The 19,373-nt window shown below is 38.1% G+C and overlaps 1 protein-coding gene across 9 annotated transcripts in view; it reads right to left on the reverse strand.

The window, feature by feature from the left end:
* UNC79 (unc-79 homolog, NALCN channel complex subunit) overlaps positions 1-19,373 on the reverse strand; it is a 108,454-nt gene that overhangs the window by 19,323 nt on the left and 69,758 nt on the right. For all 9 annotated transcript variants that reach the window (XR_010028278.1, XM_063160067.1, XM_063160071.1 and 6 more), the window contains 10 exons: positions 19,265-19,348; positions 17,518-17,620; positions 15,643-15,783; positions 11,706-11,744; positions 10,640-10,752; positions 10,470-10,555; positions 9,473-9,646; positions 7,789-7,857; positions 7,088-7,198; positions 1,489-1,593 (listed from right to left, as the gene is read on the reverse strand). Coding sequence is in view for 8 of the 9 variants with exons in the window: in XM_063160067.1 (XP_063016137.1) it covers positions 1,489-1,593; positions 7,088-7,198; positions 7,789-7,857; positions 9,473-9,646; positions 10,470-10,555; positions 10,640-10,752; positions 11,706-11,744; positions 15,643-15,783; positions 17,518-17,620; positions 19,265-19,348 (1,025 nt within the window). In the remaining variant the exon portion in view is untranslated. The remainder of the gene's footprint in view (positions 1-1,488; positions 1,594-7,087; positions 7,199-7,788; positions 7,858-9,472; positions 9,647-10,469; positions 10,556-10,639; positions 10,753-11,705; positions 11,745-15,642; positions 15,784-17,517; positions 17,621-19,264; positions 19,349-19,373) is intronic.

The following is a 19,373-nucleotide window of genomic DNA, read 5'->3' on the forward strand; positions in this document are numbered from 1 at the left end:
TCTCTCAGGCAATTGACTCAATGGGAAGCACAAGTGTAAATCAGTTAAACCCCACTACCAAAATTGACATGGCCTGTTGGCATTCTCAAATGACAAATTCAGGAAGGACCAAACTAGGGGATTTTCATGCTTTGGGGTAGTCACAGGACTGAATTATAGAAGTAATGCAGAATAATTGCTCTATTCTGTAATACAGGAAAAATCAGTTCAAATCAACAAAAAATCACTGTACCAATGCTATGAAGGTGCATCACTGCAGGTGTAAGACAGAAAGAGGCTGGTGGTTGTTATTTGATGGTATTGACTGGGACTGAAAACAGTAAGTTTGAGTTTAATAATAATTAGCAAAAAAAAAGGACAAACTTGGACTTTTTAACTTAAATGGATTTTAAGCATCAAAAGAAAAAAAATCCATGTTATTCTTCCCTTCCCAACTTCTGTCCCTAACACTGATGGCATAATAATTGTTTTCAGAGTTATCCTAACTGCCATATTATTTCATTTGTCAGTGTGATTTCTCTGTCAACTGGAAATAATTTATTTACTATGAGTAATATACCAGTACTCCAAAGAAAATGAGTCCACAGTAAGCTATGTGAAGCTTTGACCTATAATGGGAAGGGAAGGAATGAATGCAGCTGTGATGCTGGGAGCATTATGGAAGATCCATGTAATAAATACCTCACCTGGACCTTATGAACTGCTGTTATGCTGGTCCCTATAATTTTAAGTTTCCAAGTTGAAGTTTCTAACATATCATTGTTATCTCATTGGAACAATGAGCCCAGTGCTTGTGATTACATTTTATAGACTTCAGCAAATTGTTTTGGTGACAGGCTTGTGATGCCAAACTGTGCCACACTTGCCTTCTTGAAGGCAGAAATTTTCATAAGCCTGTATCTTATTTCCTCATATTTTCCAAGGGTAGCTTGACTCCACAGAATGAAAGCAGCAGAAATATTTTCAATGTATTCGTTCCTGGAAAACTACAGGTCAAAAGAAAATGGCCTTCAGGAACTGGAGACAAACTTTCTGCCAGAAACTGAGTTGTGACCCATGATCCACTAGCAGCCCTTCCCACACAAGCTGGTGACAGGGTTTCAGGCTAGGATATAAAGAAAAGGCAGCACCAGGGGCAGTTGCCCCAACAGGACATGATATAAAACTCAGTGGACTCAACCCTTCTGGGTCCCTTCCAACTCAAGATATATTCTGTGATCTTCAATATATCAGCAGTGATGCACAGGTCATTATCATTATAAGAAATTTGGATTCCAGATTTAGTTTCTTAAATTTTAATGTAGGAGCCTAAATCTATGCACCAATGCATACAAATGCAACTGGATTTGCAATAAAAAGTTCTTGCTTCCCCAGACATTGCTGGTACTTTCTGTAACCATGTTGGACTCAGTTCTTCAGCCTCTGCCCCACTCCTGAACCTGGGCCCAGACAGGATCAGTATGAGAATTACATCAGAATTTCCTGTACCTGCACCAACAGCAGCAGATTCATGTCTGGTAAGGGCGACTTCAACTTGAGTGCTTGCAGTAATTCCAATATAACACAGCGTGTCAAGTAGAACTTGTCCCTTTCCTGCAACAAAAAAAACCACAGAATTATGAATGTCCTGAAATTCACTGATAGCCACTAGTAAACCATAAAGATGCTTTTTATCTAAGCTTGAGAATAACTAAATTACAAAAATGTACCAGTCTCTGTTGTCTAAAAAAAAAAGCCAACATCACTCATAATTTATATAATTCTACAGACTTAATGAACAGACATCAATGAAGGTGATTTTTCTTTGCTGTTTTGTCAGACATTATATCCAAGATTTAGTATTTCACACATGAAATACAGACAGATTTTATAAAATAGTTATAAAACCCAGGTATGCAAACACAGCTTTCATTAAGGAGTCCCATGAAAAGAAAAAATAGGAAATCAGTAAGAAATTACACAGAAGAACAAAACTGGCATAGTATTTAGCATTATTTTTTCACTGAAGCTGCCAAAAACAGTCTATATTTCCCCACACTCTCTTTCTGTTGTTATTCCACTTTAACAAAAGAGTGCCTCCACTACAGCTGCTTGGACCATCTATTTCCACTCATTAGACTGGCAGTACTTTTCCACTTCCACAATAAAACCAGTCTTGGCTACAGCTGCTACAACAGAAACACTTTAAAACATAGCGGGAAATCAGCCAGCGGAGATTAGAACACAGAAGTCTAAGAATAGAGTTGTAGGGCTGAGTCAGCAAGGAGGTACAAGAGATAAGATGGCCTTGTTATACATCTTACTTTGACATTCTCCAACTTTAGACAATAAGATAAAAACATCAAACAAACCCATAACTTGCTATTGACCACAGCAACTCAAGAATTTTGATAAGCAGGAGCGCCGTGCTCTATTTCAGACAACCATTAGAGATGAAATAAATGGTCTAATAATGAGAGCATATCCAAAGTGTGCTTAAAATCTAAAACCTGATATCCTCCATCTTGTAAATCCCATGCACTTGCCTGCTCACTTAAGTTAAGTGTATGGAAATTCCTACTCAGTCAGGGCCTCAGTTTCTCCACAAAATCTGTAAAATGAGATTATCTGTCTCTTCCTCAGAGAAGTTTAATTAGTGAGAGAGAATTTGAAGGCCACGTCTAGCTGCACACAGGAGAAGCTGAAAGTGAGAGTGGGCTTCTGTTGCAGCAGACCAAGCAGTGACCAGTGCTCCTCTTCAGAGCACTGCTGTCCCCACACTAGCTGTGTGGCATGCTGTCTAACAAAGCTTGCAGCAGCAGTGCATGCCTCCCACAGCACCCACGTATCTCTGAATGAAAACAGATTTTAAATATCAGGCCTTGATCTGAGAGAAGGTGCCTAAACAACAGAATGGTGTGTATTCCATGGAACTTATGATGCCAGTCTGTGAATCAAGAGACCACACTTCAAGTTCCTAGTTTCCTCTTCAATTACATGGAGTGTGCAGACAGATAACATATTTAGATGACAGAATGGTCCCAAACTGCAGTCCTTGTCCTTGTCTGACTATACTGCTGCAGTCTAGGCAGCTAGACTTGCAGGAAGCTAACACTCCAGAATCAGCTGTATTATGAAACCATTTCTTGAGGGGACAAATATTCAAAAGTCACACATTCACATGCATGAGTGCTGCTCTGATAAAAAATATACAATATAATAATATCCAGGAGAGGTCAGATGGGAACAAATGTCTTCAGTAAGTTATCCCCAACAAGGCCATAAGCAGAAGCAAAAGAATAAGAACAAGGCAAGCATGTATAATTTCACCAACTATTTTCAGCTCAGGGAACTTCTGAGCTTCTGTATAATTCAAAACTCTCAATGTATTTCTCTTCCACATAACTGTCCATTGACCTCTGGGACTCATGCCAACCTTTAGCACAAATGGTAAAGAGTCACACACTATTGAAGAATCAGTTCCCTTTACTTAGTTTGACTAGTTCCTATAAACTCAATATGTTCTTTACACTGGAAAGGAATGAAATTACCTAGCCCTGTCTGGATCACTTGGGACCTTGCAGACCTCTCTCACATTCCCATCAGTTCCTGCTCTTTCAGACCAAAGAGCTCTGGCTTAGTTGCTCCGTACGTGGAACTCAAACTGTTTGATCACTCTTGCTATCATTACCTGAACTTTCTCTGACACTGCGATATTCTGAGTGGGAATCGAGAACCAGAATGGTACATAATACCCACAGTTTAAACAAATCCTGATTACTTGTCAGAATTTCCCAGGAAGAGTATCCCTTCCCACCATCAAATGCCTTCGCAGAGCTGAGACACAGACACTGTACAGTGCCACACTCAAGTCAGTTGACATTTACATCCCCCCCAAAGAGTGGACAGAAGTTCCTATCAGTAACCCAGTCCAGTAGCCTACACATACTGAAAAGAGGGAAGATATAATTCTTTCAAAAGCATTCAGCTATTTTACATACCAACATCTATGCTATACAGGATATAACAGGGCCATAACAAATTGCTTGTCAGAACACTGGAAAAGAAGCACAGGATTCATGAACCCCAGCTTTTCTTGGCTTTAGGGATAATACAACTGCTAACTGCCTCTTTCTCTAAGGAGTCTCCTACCTCACAGTCTAAACTCTTAAAGTTTGTTAAGCACATGAAGAGAGATTGAGCAAAATCAGGCAAAATGGTTTTTTGACATCTGATCTCTTGCTTCCTGCACTGTACATCAGGAGTAATGACATATAAGTCAATGGCCCAGAGTATCCTTCCTACCCACGTCTGCTTATTCCTATCATCCTGTTGGTGATAAATATGTATAAACATTATATTCTGCCAGAAAGACATTACTCTTTGAGAATAACATCCAGGGGAGCTACATGTATAAATCTGATACCAAAAGTGTCAAAATACACTACTTCAGTCACTGTTCAGCCAAATCAACTCTCTCACATGTCTGTGTATCCCTACAGAAAACAGCTTTGCAACCTTCAAATTGTGACTAACCACATGTCAATATGGAGAACAGGAAACTACTGAAGTTCAGTAGTACCTCAGGGTCCAAACTTAGTAGTAGGAGTCAATTGGATCTTTAATGGAGATTGCTGTCCTCCAAGTAAGCCAGTATAAAGCAAAAATCTTTATTTTATCATTGCTGATACTGCAGTAATTAAAAATACTGAAGATATGCCTCTTAATATTCTTTAAAAGATTCAATAGCAAAATCATGTGGCATTCTGCATTTACTTAGTAAGGGACAACAGAACACCAGCAAAAGGCTAAGTTTAGGTTCAAGCTTCTGCAGTTCTAAGAGATAAGAAAGCCAGAAAGTGTCCATTTAGGACCTTAAGACACTTGAAAGGAAAACTAAAGATAAGATTACAATCCACAGAAGAGATGGTACTCTCAACTGAGAGTTACAAAGGCACCCAAAAAAACCAAATTGCTGACCTGGAACAGAAACTCAGACAAGGAAATATCAGATTGACGTGAGTCTTCAGGCTCCAAGACAAGAGAAACTCAGATATTCCTGCCATTGGCTATTAGGAAAATGTTGGATCTTTTTCCCTAAAAAAAAGATTTGGAGTGGTTGTACAGCACTGACCTCCACAAAGTGCACGTCGGAGTAGCTTGCTCTTTGAAAAGACAAGAATCCTCCACAGCTTAGCTGAAAGTTGCTGTTCTGTTCCAGTCAGCACACTCAAAGTTGCAAAACAAGCAATTACATTTGAATAGTTTCAATGCTTACAATTATATTCCTTCTGGAATTCACTTCTATGCGGTCGTCTACCACAACACTCTTATTTACATACAGTGGCTTCCACTGTAGAGAAACACAGACATCATAACTGATTTGGTGTTTTTTCTAACTGCAGTCATTAATTTGACACTTCTAAGGCAAAACTACAATAAGCTTTCAAAAATAGCAAGGATAATGTAGTGTGGAGTTCCACTAAATTAACTATTCTGTGGCCATACAATGCAGAACATTCACTAATGCTTCCATTTCTGGGTCATCAGTTTGATTTAAACTAAATCAAGAAGATTTACCAAGCACTGTAATCCAAGCTTCCTGTGTGCAATTAAGTACTCACTACATAAACAGAATAATCAACCAGGAAGCATGCAAGAAACACGTGTGAGTTTTCCAATACCACGGTTTTAACTACATTTCTCTGAAACTGCAGAGCCTGAGGAAAGTGAAAAATTTCCTGTAGGTCACAATTTGCTTTAGCAGATATATGAAAAACTCTGATAAGACCACAAATGCAAGAGGGGTATCTTTGCTTCAGTTTTAAATGAGGCTTTTCTGTTTCAGTGAAAAAAAACACTATTCAAGTTAATGCACTTTGTGCAAGGCAAAGTGAGTAAAATGTTAACTATTCAAGTTAACATTTTACTCACTTTGCCTTGCACAAAGCCTTAACTATAGATACAACTCAAAATAATTCCAAAAGCTAGGCAATATCTTCTGTATTCAGGATTATTCCACAGCATAAACTCTTCTCTTTCAAATTAGACAAAAAAACTAGAACTTGCTTGCTGTCATTAAACATACTGTTAATTAATTTCTGTTTAATGCTTCAAGCCATTACATTTGGTAAAAATGTTTCTTATTTTCTTGTGGCGCAGTTTTTCCACAAGAGTGCCATTGCTTTAATCATTTCTTCTTCACTGTTTGTACAGTGATATTTTAAGTCTTAACAAGACTGAAAGTATGCATGTTCCAGTTGTACATTATCAAAACAAAAAATCATGTAGCTACTTATGACAGAGTGTTTCCTGAGGATTAATTACTGTTCTGACAAATGTAGCAAGGATGGAAAACTGTGCACTTAGTAGCTAAAGCAACATTTTTGTTCAGTACCTTGACAATCTAGGCAATGGACTATATATGATCATGGGTTCAATTGCTTTTTTATTATTAAACTTCTCACTGATAGCTACAAAAATGAATCCAAGTAATAACTGCTATTTGTACACCATAGCTTTCATCCAGGAATCTTTAAAACTTTTTGAAAGTGTACATATACAGTTCTCTTTTTTACACAGCAACAGCCATGCCTGCCAAAGGAAAATACCCAATACAGAATGAACAGGATCTAAGATGGAAAGCTCCTAACTTGGAGTCTTCCATTTTAGTCAGTTGTCTACTGCTCCCCCCACAGCTGTGCTCTCCAAAGGCACTACCAGGAATATTTAAGTTTTTACTCACAAGTGTGAATGGCTAAACTTGTGCACTAGGAAAGATATGACTGATATTCGTGTGATGCATGAATACCAGGTATTTCAAAAATATGAGAAAAAAGTGTCCAAGTCACAAAATCACACTAAAAAACTTTTCTGAGCAACATCTGCAGCAGGTTCCCATCATCTGTGTCTTTACTGTGAATGTAAAACTCAGCATTACTAAAAGGCACTATACCATGATCACTACTTGATTAACCAAACTATGTTAAAACTGTTGACAAGCCTGAAACTTGATAGTGATTCCATCTTTACTTCCAAACTACTTGTGGGAAGCACTACTTTGTCCTATTTTTACTTGTCCCTAAAGGAAGATGCAGTGTCATGTTACCTTGGTGAAGGCTCGGTAGCACAAACCACATAGTTCCACCAGGTAGGCCAGAGTGAAGACAGCATTCTGAATTACAAAGCTCAGTAATTTTGAAAAAGGTTCCAGAAGACTCTGCAATGACATGTGTTACAGAAATCAATAACCCGTTGCCCAAAACAGCAAAGAAGCATTCCAACTCTGAGATGCCTGAATGGAACAGCATTATTTTTAGCTCAGAGGCTATCTGCCTGGGATTCACACTGTTTTGGGCAAACAGCTGTATCATATGCCTTCATGCTTCTGTCAGAAGTTAGAAACAAAAAGTTAGAAAATAGTTCCACTTGTGACACAGTGTTTATAAGAGATGCTGTATAGTTTATGCAGGAAAACCTCACTGACTTCAGTGGAATTGTACTGAAAAACATCTGAGGAAGCTCATTAATCCTTTTTTTTAGAGGAAAAAAAAAGAAGAGGGGGGAAAAAAAAAGAGAACATCAAATCTTTAAGAAGATATACATTCACACCCACACAAGAATGTAATTCTACCCCCACTTCACTGTAACCTAGATTCCAAAGCTCCTATCATTCTCCAAACAGTATTGGACTGCACAATTTTATGCTTACATATGATGCTCTCCTAGCCAGGGGAAATGAACACACTCATACAATTGCACAGGCTGGCTGTATCTGAGGCAATAGAATTTTGTCTTCTTGGAACTTACCCTGGTGGCACTAGTAGTAGGTATCTTCAACAAACAAATCATGATTCTTAAACTAGAGTCTAAAGAACACTGAACATATTTGAAGACAAAAAAGAAAAATAAAAGAAGTTAGTGCCCTTCTGTGTACATATCTTGCTTATAGTGGTAGCAGCTATGAATAACTTACAAGTGAAGTCTGAAAAATGATCCCTGATGATTGATTTTTAATTACCTTCTCTAAACTGGCTTATCCTTGAACACAATCATGCCCCTTCAGTGGTAACATACACAGCATAGGTGCACACAACCAACCCTATTGTATATGTCTATGCTTGTTCTGGAGTATGATATTTTCCCTTACATATTAAGACATCTCACAACCTGCAACATTAGAATATGCCCTGGCAGCTGCTGTTTCAGATTCCTTAAGTTGTTCCTTATGATGTAATCTTTATTTTAAGTAAATCACACAGGTTACAGCACTGAATGGGCTTTTCAGGATCAACCCATTGTCTTGCCTCACCCCTGCTGTAAACATCTATAATATCAAAGGGTCCCTTATGACCCTAAAGAAAAGAACAGGAGATTGAAAGTTCAAGAGCAAGCAATTGCTTTACTTGCATTTACTAATAATACCTCAAATGAATAAAAGGGAAATCAGAGTAAACCCTACACCTAAAGGTTCTGTGAATGGTGGATATGCAGTTGGAACCACTAAGATCCAATTAATTTGTTTTTATTTATTTCAGTTACATAAAATGCAGCAGATTGGGGTGGCTAGTAAACAGAGGGAATGGTTATTGCCTGTTTGGCTTAGTAAGTTAAGCTGAAGGATAATGCCACAATTTACCAAAATCTAAACATGTTTCAAGATCTGACTATTGCATAATAGTGCCAAGGAATTTAATATCATTCATGTAGCCAGGTGGTGACAACCAATTTAAAAGACAATGTTATCAGTCACAAGTTTAGATTTTGGATCCCTCAGCCCATATAGAATAACACTTTTATGTACAGAAAAAATTACCACTGGGTGCATTCACACCACAGCAAACAGATTAAGTGCACCAGAATTCCATTTAATTTACTGGAGTCTACTGGAAAGACTCAGAAGTTTTTATTGTGTTTTCTAAAATATACACACCAGGAGATAAGATCCTGGTGTATGTCTTCTGAGCTCAAATAAATCAGAGCCCAGAGCTTCTGGATTCAGTTTCTGTAACAATATTCTATTACAAAGAGAACTACAACCTGGTCAGCCAAATGGGCTAAGCCCAAGTCCCAGTAGTCTCAGCTCTCTCTGCCTGTCTGGCTACTGTGTACTTTCAGTAAATTAATTAGGTGTTGCTGCTCTTCTTAAGAGTTTTATTTAGTTTCAACAGTTAAAACCAGATGGATTTTCAATGTCTAAATACTGATTGTCTCAAATGCAGTATTCTAATCTGACGCAGACAGGGCATAGGAAATACATAGGAGAAAGAAGTGAAAAGTACCCCTGGTCAGAGTTGTTGTTGTTACACACAGAAAACATAATTAAAGGGACGTATCAGAGACACAATAAATCCAGTCCTCTGGAAACATCAGCTGAATCATTAGGAAACATTCCCAACAACCCACTCCGATTGGTTATCCACAATTTATGCACAGTTTCAGTACATTCTGACCAATGGCAATAAAGCTTGTTTCAGATGCCCGCACATCATACCTTAAGAGGCAAAACACATGGGAGTTTAGTAAGGAAGGTCTGAAACTGATTACTAATTGTGGTCCAGAGGTTGCTGGGGGAATCCATGGGCAAGGCTTCCATGAAGGTAGCAATGTTTTCCAAACAGCGGAGCATCGCACCCCCTGCTGGCAAATTCTTTTTGTTGTTTAAACCCTGGGAAAGGAAATCAGAGCTGTGAACGATCATACACGTGCAGAAATGGTTCCTGACAAGGCATTTGGAAATGCTGAGTTTGAGACCAAATACTGCATGCTTGTTCTACTGTGTTAATGATAGTGTTGTGCTGGGAATTTGAGCTGTGTATGTGAAAATTAGTCTAGAGTTCCTAAAGTACTGACCAAAAGAAAGCCTAAATGTTACAAGCAGGGTCTTAACTCATAATCTGCTTAGACTGGCATGGCAGTAGAAAAAGCAAAACTTAAAGTATTCAGCAGCAGATTTTTCATGTTTTCCTTTAGACAGTTTCAAAGAGGATACATTCATTAATATTCCATAGACCATGTATGCTTTTGTGGCTTGTGTCCTAGGGTGAGACCTGAAAAGACATGAGCAGTTTTAAAGTGATGCCAACATCTTGTATGAGGCAATTGCCATGTTCTTGGAAGAACAGGACACATGCAAGGGACTAGTTCTAGCAGGAGGAAAAATGGTACAGTAGAAATAAGCCAGCTGCATAGAAGGCTGTCAATGAAAGGCAGGCAATAGATTTTTTGAATACTTAAGAGAAACCATCATCAGATAAAATGAAAAGGGAGAACTGAGATGTATGAGTAGAAGTGTTCCTGAAAACAAAAAGCAGTGCTTGGGGAAGGAGTGGGGTGCACTACCAGTGGTGAGGACAGCCTAATTACTTGCAGGAAGGACAAAACAAAAATTCTGTGTTTTTCATGAAGCAAGTTTGAATTCAAATGAGGAGAAATTACCCTGATAATGCTAATAAAATTAGCATCATTTACACAGCCATTTGTCAACATACCTCTAACAGCTGGCTCAGAGCAGCGATGGAACTCAGCTCACTGAAGTCCATCAGAGATGTGGCCAAGGTCCGTAAGAAGCTTCCATCTGAAATTTGAATTATATTCTTGCACTGGCTGCTCATACAGAGGGAACTGAGGGTCAGAAATGCACTCAGGTATTGCACATTACCTTTAATAATGCTCTGGAAGAGCTGAGGGAAGATGCCATTGGGAGCCAGCTGATGGAACACACAACGGAGGAACTGCTTGGCCACACCTGCAGCATTTCCAGGGATCATCATGCTGAAAATGAGGGAAAAGAAAAGAAGACAAAAATTGCATTGCAGATTAAACACTTGTCATTGCTGACTACATGGAGGAAATAAAGATGATGCTATTATTTTTAAATATGGAATTGGTCAGTTATGAGTGAGACACTCAAAACCAGAAATGTCCTGATCCTGAAAGAAAGTACAGCATTTTGATTTCAAGACTTGAGCTCAACTATGAATAGATTAAAAAATTACATACACATACTTAAAGTATTTGTCTCAATAAATACCTGTATTTTTCCTGATTCCCCACATAGTTTTATTTGTGAGTTATCTGAATTTGAAATATAACCCTGCTCTCACCTTGTGTATTTCAGTGGCACATAATAAGGTTTCTGGCTTTTCATGAAACACATGAAGAACAGGTAAACAAAAACATTATAATATTCATTTGCCTCTTGCAGTTTCCTTCAAAAGATGAAGTACTCCCTAATCATTCATAAATGAATGGTTTAATTTAAAAGCCTAAGTATTATCTATTTACTCATAAATTGCACATCTTAACATGCTTTACAGCTTCACAAAATGAATTTATCCTATTCAGCATCTGATTTACATAATGAGGCATCACTACCAGGGATTCTCCATGGCCAAGGAGGATTCACTTGATTGAATTTATGGAGATAGTTTATCAAGATAAATACTGAACACAGAACCAGTTAGAAAAAGCTGCACTGAAATTGTGAAGATCAAACAGCATCTGAATCTGATTTTTTCCAGCTTTAACACATATGAATATGGGCTCCTGTTTATCTCCAGAAAATACAGGATATTTCAAATAAGTATAAAGGGCATTTTTTTCCTTTTACTCACAAATATTAAATAACATTTTTAAAAGTTAAATTTTGTTGATTTTAGGGTCAGGGAAGATGATGCTTTAGATTGATTGTTTCACTTTTGTCAAGGTATCCTTTGCTACCATACCTTTCTGCTTGATTAGAAAAACTGGTACTTGATGCCAACCTGGAATAAAAATAAAAAAGAAATTGAAACTCAATAATAAAGCGCCATTTTAAATAAACAGCACACATGAATTTTAGAGAACATTTAAAATGTTAACATAAAGATCTGAAGAGCACATAAATACAGAAAAATCATATTTGCATGACATAAACTCTATTCAGTCTTGCAGTCTCACTAATGCTCAATTGCTCTAAAGACAAATCTTGCCTCCCTCTAGTAGCACAAGGATAATGAAGTAACGTTTTTGCCCTACAGCATATCATGGATAACAAATTTTTTTAGAGAGAAAAAAAAGCTTGCCAGAAGCTGCCTACTGACTGAATAGTTTCTGATTAATGCAGCAACACAGACTAAGCAAAAAGTCTTTGCTTGGCCCTCTAAATTGAGGCTTCCAGTTTCAGATATTGGCACGTAAATAACTAGCCTAATTTCAAAACCACTAATTACCTACAAGCGCTTCCAAAGTCAGATGAGAACTATTGTATTCTCAAAAAATCAGGCCATTTATTTTAGGACCTAAATATAGACTTTAAAGGCAAATATGGGCAGTGAAAATCCTGAACACAATCTTAAAGTAAAATCATGCACTTCAATATGCAGGACATGTAAATGAATAGAATCAGGGCTTACAATATCAAAGCAAAACACCTTTAATACCAAAAGTCACTAAAAGGCTGTACACTGTAAAGCCAATATAAAGATGGACACTAGAAGCATCCCTTATACATAAAACAAAATTCTTATTTTATTCTGCTGCAAATCAATATTTTAGATGGTATAAGTTGATAAGTCTAAGGGAAAAGTTCATAGAGCTACACTATTTTATATCTAAACTTCAATGGGATTTTTATCCTGGACTTAGCTGCTGCTCATCCTTGGTCACCCCCTGTTCTGAAGACAGTTTCCTCTCTAATCAACTAATAAAATCCAAAAAGGACCCTAAGGCAGCTCAGTCAAATGCAACAGCATGAACCAAAATTATGGTGATTTTCATGAATTATGCATGACAAGCTGGGGACACAACATACTTCCAACAATGCAATCATCTCAAACTTGATGGTGCAGAGGACTAAAGATTTTATTATCTTCCGTTGTTCTAGCATAAATCAGAAAAACACATTAGAGTTCCTGACTTCAGTATTCTTAAGAGCAATCCACACTAAAATACAACATATTATTCCTGTTGTGCAAAGCTAATTCTGGGTGAGAAAGGTCTGAAGCTACCATCAAGCAATCATGGCTTTTATTCTGGAATGATTGCAGCATCAGCTGACATTAAGGCACACGAGGATTTCTGCAGAATGCAATGAGACCAATCACATGCCCAATGGACATGACACCTATTTTCCAAAATCTACTGAAGTACAGAAACACAACAATGTAAAACCTTTCTTCTAAAAGAAATCAAAGTCTAATGTTTTTCTCTCCTTTTGAATGTGATAGTGCAAGCATGGGGTTTGTGACAAACAAAAAAGTAGGTTTCCAACTTTGGAAAAACTTCACCTGACATGAACTAGAGTAAACACTTGGGAACATCTGAAACTTCCCAAAATGTACGGTCTGTATATATTTATCATTACTACTCTAAATATTTTATTGCACAAATGCCATGAGCTCTCATCGTTGCCTCCACTTTTCAGACCACAAAGCAGAACAGGAAATGGATTTGTGTTCAAATCTGTACACGTTAGGAACAGAAGTTAAGCTTTTCACAGTTCCTCACTAACTCAAGCCCAAATATAACCTTCAAACACAGCTTTAATGTTTGGAAAGTTAAATCTCACTAAAAATCAGTTAAATAAGAATAACCAAGTCAAAAATCTTGATTAAGGAACCAGATCATACATTTAAATGCATGTCAGAGTCTTAGAAACACTTCAACCTTTAATTGTCAGTAACCTGAACCCAGAAATTTTTTCCCTTCACAAAATCCCAACAGATGCCTATCTATGCCTGTGGGTACCCAAATAACTTTTGAAAATCTTTCTGTGTATTGTTGAGGTCCTGAAATACCTGGCACTTCCTAACTCCTTATCCCCTTCTAGGCATGAAAGTAGCAGCTCTATTAGTAAGAATAAAAGTGCAAAAAGTCTAATTCATTTTCCCTTCTGCTGTTGGATGGGTACTTGGAGCTATATATATATATATGGCACCACTCGATGAAAGACAGAGCAAGGTAAATATATGAAGCACCTGAATGCCTCTCTGCTTATATTCACTACTTATTTGGCATATTTTCAAAGTAATTCCTTTGTGGGGAGTCTGTATTTAGAATTTTTCAGAAATTCCAACCAGCAGGAACAAGACAGGACATTTACCAGGAATACCTCATGTTGCACTGTCATCTTGTGTTCTAAAACAATCAGCTGTCTCACTCTAAAGATGTAGCAATTCCCCCTCAAAACACAGAAAAAGGTAGCCCACTTATCCCTCATCCCTTGATAATTCATCTTCCAAATTATTTCCTCTCTGTGGCTGCAATACTGTTGTATTTACAAGAGTCACACAGAATGGGCAGCATCCGTCTAGGTCAGAAACTCTGCCTCCATCAGAGTTAATTAGCAGAGACAGCAGGGAACTGCAGCCTTGCAGTTAATGGAAATAGAGGACTTGAAGAGCTGCTGTGTTTAAATGGAATTGGGAGGTAGAGCAGAAGCAGGGCTGTGGAGATCCATGCCCTTGCAGAAGCCACAGTCAAGCAGTTTGAACTTCAGCCTCCAAAAAGAACGTGGAGGAGAAGAGCTGTGCAATGTTTCTGCACGTCTAGTGCTGCTCAGAAATTCATTCTGGAACACCCCATCACATCCATCCCACCTCTGAGGCAAGAAGTTGGGGAAGTGGCTGAGACAGCAACCACACAAAATTCAGTGGTAACAGTTAATTATCCCACGCACACTGGGTAAAAGTAACAAGAGAAAAATAATGGCAGCAAATGTTCAAGATTTTCTCAGAGGCCATTTCACACAGCAGCTGGTTTGGAAGCCCAATACAAATTTTCACCTAGCACACAAAATATGGTTGAAAAGCCTGAGGAGTGTCAGGTATACTAATGAATGATCATACTTAGGAGTCAACACTCCTCCAGGAGCAAAGTTCAGAAAAGCTGACCACATTCCTGCATAACCTCTAAAGTAGGAGCCACATAAAAGTGAAAAATTGTGTCAAAGCAGCAACAAGGGGGAAGCCAAGAGAATGCAATTTTTGTAAGACACACAGAAGCTGTTTATGAGCATTACACTGGAAACACAGGGCCAAGGTACTCTAGTTGTTAACAAAGACTTCAAGAGAGCAGAAGAAAATAAGGTAAGGGAGGTTTTTAGAAAAGAGAAGGCTTCTTTCAAAAAGATAAAGTCCCGTCTCAAATTCTCAAATGAAAGAAGACAAGAGCATAAATTCTGACAAATGGGGTATAAAAAAACCTAGGAGGCAGGACAAAAAAAAACCCACCCAACCATTTTAAGGAGCAGCGAGCAGGAAGAATAAAAACTAACAGCAGAATTTCCTTTTCTTTCAAGCTTAAGAAGCACACCAATTGCTGCACCAGTCACTGTTCAGGTAACAAACACAGTAAATAAATAGGGGTACTGTAGAAAATCTGAATTTATTCTTTACATCACTGCTTACAGTGAGACAAGCTGAGGAGATTCCTGAGCTGAATTTCCCTTTGGAGGGTAAAAGGGAAGAATATCAAAGGAGCTGCCAAAAATTGAACTGACAGTGGAAGAAGTTACATAAGAAATTTATAAAATGATGAGTAACAAAGGCACAAGACAGAACCAGATGTTATTCACTTAAGAGTTTTAAAATATACACCTTTGTATACTGAAGTTTATGTAAACACAGTTCCAGGCACAAAATCCTTTCAATCTCGTTGGAGAGAGGAAAGTCCTGAATTTACCTTCCTACAGACTGCATGATGTCCAACAGCAGAGGAGCAGCCAGGTCTGGACTGAGGTGAATGAAGGTTGAGAGCACAACTATGGCCAGGCCGAGTGTTTCCTCATCATATTCTTCAAGAACAGCCCCACAGTCATGGCACCTGCAAGGAAATTTTCAATCCCTATGTTAACAAATTTCAAACAAAGCATTACTATACATAGATCTGTGTATAATTATGTCTTTTAAAAGTATTATTACTTAGTACATTCTATTCCACATTTATTTAGAAAGACAATGTAATTGTGATCTTTCTATAATTAGTGACAGTCCATAGATTTCAAGGATTAATAAAACTTCTCACTAGCTACAGTGCCTGCTTCTTTAGTGACAAATGAAAGAGGGCAACAGGGCAGGCCCTGTTTTGGGTCTTTCATTGGTAATTGTAGTCCAGCTCCCTCCTCTATGTGACTGTATCAGTTTGCACTGTCCAAGAGGAGTCTGCAGCAGTCTGGCCCTCCACAATGTCAGCACAGCCAATTTGTGCAGCTTGGGCTAAGGCCCAGGCACCATGGACACAAACAATGACACTCACAGATGATGTTAAAGAGATGGAACAATTTCACACCGCCCTTCCTGTCAGTCATGAATTATGAATAACAAATTTTACAATTAGAAAACAATGATCTGATTGGTTCCCACAGCAGTTACAGCTATTAAGAAATAAATTAAAAGACCTCTCAGGGGCACAGAACCTTAGATGTCAGAAAAGCCTCCTTTCCCAGGGCAGATTTGCTGCTGAGTCACTTATCCTTCCTGAAATGCTCAAAGACAACTGATGAAGGTCTGAAAAGGCTCCAAAATGTCTAATTATAAAGGGGATGTCAGATCTGGGAGAGATGAGACAGGCTTTCACAAACTATGAAAAAGGCAAACCAATGTGGGAAATCGGCTTATCTCAGCCCAGGAAGGAGGCTGCCTTAATTTGATCAATCAGTTGCTAACGACTCCAAGTGATTGTGAGATTTTATCTTAATGGAATTGAACAGGCAATTTTCTTACCTTTTTTTACTGAACATAAAGAAAATATGGCAACAAAGTCATAGAAGTCAAGCCCAGCTGGTCTGTATGTTAATAGGTAGTGCCTGAGCTTTGGTGAAATGGCCAAAGGAAGTGCCACAGACCAGACTAACTTTGGGATGCTTCACTTTGTGACACAATAAGGTCCACTAGCAGTCACAGACTACACAATGGCCCTGTCTTTCTCCAGTGATCACCCTTGCATGTCTGTCTGTCCACTGGACTGAGCACACACAGGAGCTTGGGGTTTCTCTTCCCAAGTTTTGAACAAATCAATGCATGGCTCCCTGCTGACTGCTTTACTTCTCTATTAAATGAGTACATTTCTGTTTAACATTCCCTTTACAGGCATTTTAACCAAACAATAGAGGTTTGCAAAACCTTTGAGGATCACTGAGTATCAGCATTAAAAAAGCTATGTGGAATACACGATGACACATCAACTGCTACTGATTTCAACAGAAATCCAAAGGAATTTTTAAATGGAACTTCTTTTCTTTTCCTCTCAGAAAAAAAGAGGTTTCTGATAGATCACAAGGAACCCTTGATTTAAAGTAAGATGGAAAGTGCTTCCCCTGACCTCTGTGGATACACAATAGCCTGAGTCATCACTTCACCTGTGCAGAACCATCCAGATCCTACTGAATTGAAAACATATCTTGCTAGCAGTGTTTAGAAAATGTTTACCTTGGGGTAAAAAAAAAAACTTAGCATAGAGATAAACAGATTCTGTATTTGCATCAAGTATATCTACACTTTACTTGACACATTTGAAGTTCAGCTAGTTCTTTGAAAGGAGAGAAAATAACCCACTTACTTGTCAGTCATCAGAATGGGCTGGTCATCAGCAAATTCTTCTGGTGCAGGTACAAACATACTGACTATACTGGGTGCTGACAGCAAACTAGATTTTGTAGCACCTTAAGGCAATTAGGAAAAGAATTAAATAAAGAAAATAATCATTAAACAGAAATCCAAAATGCTTGATGAGCAGACTTTTAAAGAATAGCCATAATGGCTTTACTATGCCTAGAAATAAGAAATAAATTGTGTCTATAAAAAGACATATAAGCACATTCCTTGCTTCTGCCAGATTATTCCAATTACCTAGAACTATCAATTAAAAATAGATAAATCCTTGGGGGAAAAGATAACATAATCAAAAATTCCAGGAAACTTGATGCAATTTTATCTACTAGGTAGGGAAGATGATTCTACAGTTGCTACAAGACTGGACATCAGAAGTTTTGCAGTATTCTCCCAAACATGTTGGGAACTAACTTCCCATAGTTCTCAGTTACATGAAGAAGGAATTAAGTTCACTTGTCTCTACGCCAGGTCATCAATCTATTCATACTATCCTAACAGAGCCACAGGAGATAAACCAGGAAAGGACAGAGAAAAGAAAGAATTCATAAGGAATTGAGAACATTGGAGGGTTGATCATTAGAAATGCTTTCCATTGGAAAATCTTCAAAAGTATCTTTATCCTTCAAAGCTGAGTTTTTCAGCTGCAAACACAGCAACTGCGATCATGCCAACATGTGGGGCTCACTTTGCCTTTAGCATTTTTTGTGCACCTAATTTCTGATAGATGCTTATTTCATTAGGAAAAGTCATGTATTATGGGAGATCCAAACTCTTTGACTTCTCCAAGTTCTGCTTTCCTGAATTACAGTTTAAGTAATCCATTGCCAAATTTCTTTCTGGTTGCTTCAATCTGTAGATTCAGATTTAATGTCAACATTAACCTTCTCTGGCAATATTTAACTATGGAAACATGAGGAAGCTTCTCTATGTAAGATTTAGATGGAATTTATTATGCCAAAACCCTGATTACTGCAGGAAAAGCAAATTTAACAACAGCTCTCAGGCAAAATAAGCTAAGAAGCTCCCACAATTTCTGAACTCAACATAAGTGGAGTGAAATGAGAATAAGGCAGATTTTAAATAACCATTTTATGAAGCATGAAGGAAACATTTCTTTCACATCCATAGTTCAGAACTTTATAATCGCTCCCTAAGGTTTTATTGGATATAAGCAGATACTTCAGGAAGACTAGAATACTCCAGTAATGTAGAACAACATCCAGAATGCAGGGGAGAGGTATAGATTTTGTATCCAGGTTTTTCCCCTCTCAGATGGATAAAGATCTGTCTGTCATGACTTTCAAAGTTTCACTATCATATTCTCTAGATGTAAGTTCCACTGCAGCACACAAATGCTAAAAGCAGTCATAATGCATGTTACCATGTTCGAGTAAGACTTAACTACTCAAAAATGTTCTCTCTTGTGCAGTGAACAGTAGGAAAAAAACCATGATTTAGGCAAAGAAAGTAGGTCACTGCCCCACTGCAGAGCTCTAAGAGAGTCTGGGTGTATTTCAGCTGTGAGGGAGAAGAGTTTATACAGAAATGAGATTCAGCCACTCTATACTTTCTGCAGGACAGCTGAGGGTTTTAACAGCTGAATAGAACACAAAATTCAGCACCATTTTGTATTTACCATTCAATCTTACTGTCAGTCTTGGCAGAGGACCAGGTCAAACAGACACTGAACTAACCTCTGATTCTCAGTGGTGGTCCCTCCAAATCTGGGTTTAGGCAAACAGGGACATTGCACAGCCTCTTTCCATGCTGTATCTGCTCTGTGAATAAAGAAAGAACTTCAGT

This window comes from Melospiza melodia, chromosome 6, assembly GCF_035770615.1.
Source record: "Melospiza melodia melodia isolate bMelMel2 chromosome 6, bMelMel2.pri, whole genome shotgun sequence".
NCBI lineage: Eukaryota > Metazoa > Chordata > Aves > Passeriformes > Passerellidae > Melospiza > Melospiza melodia.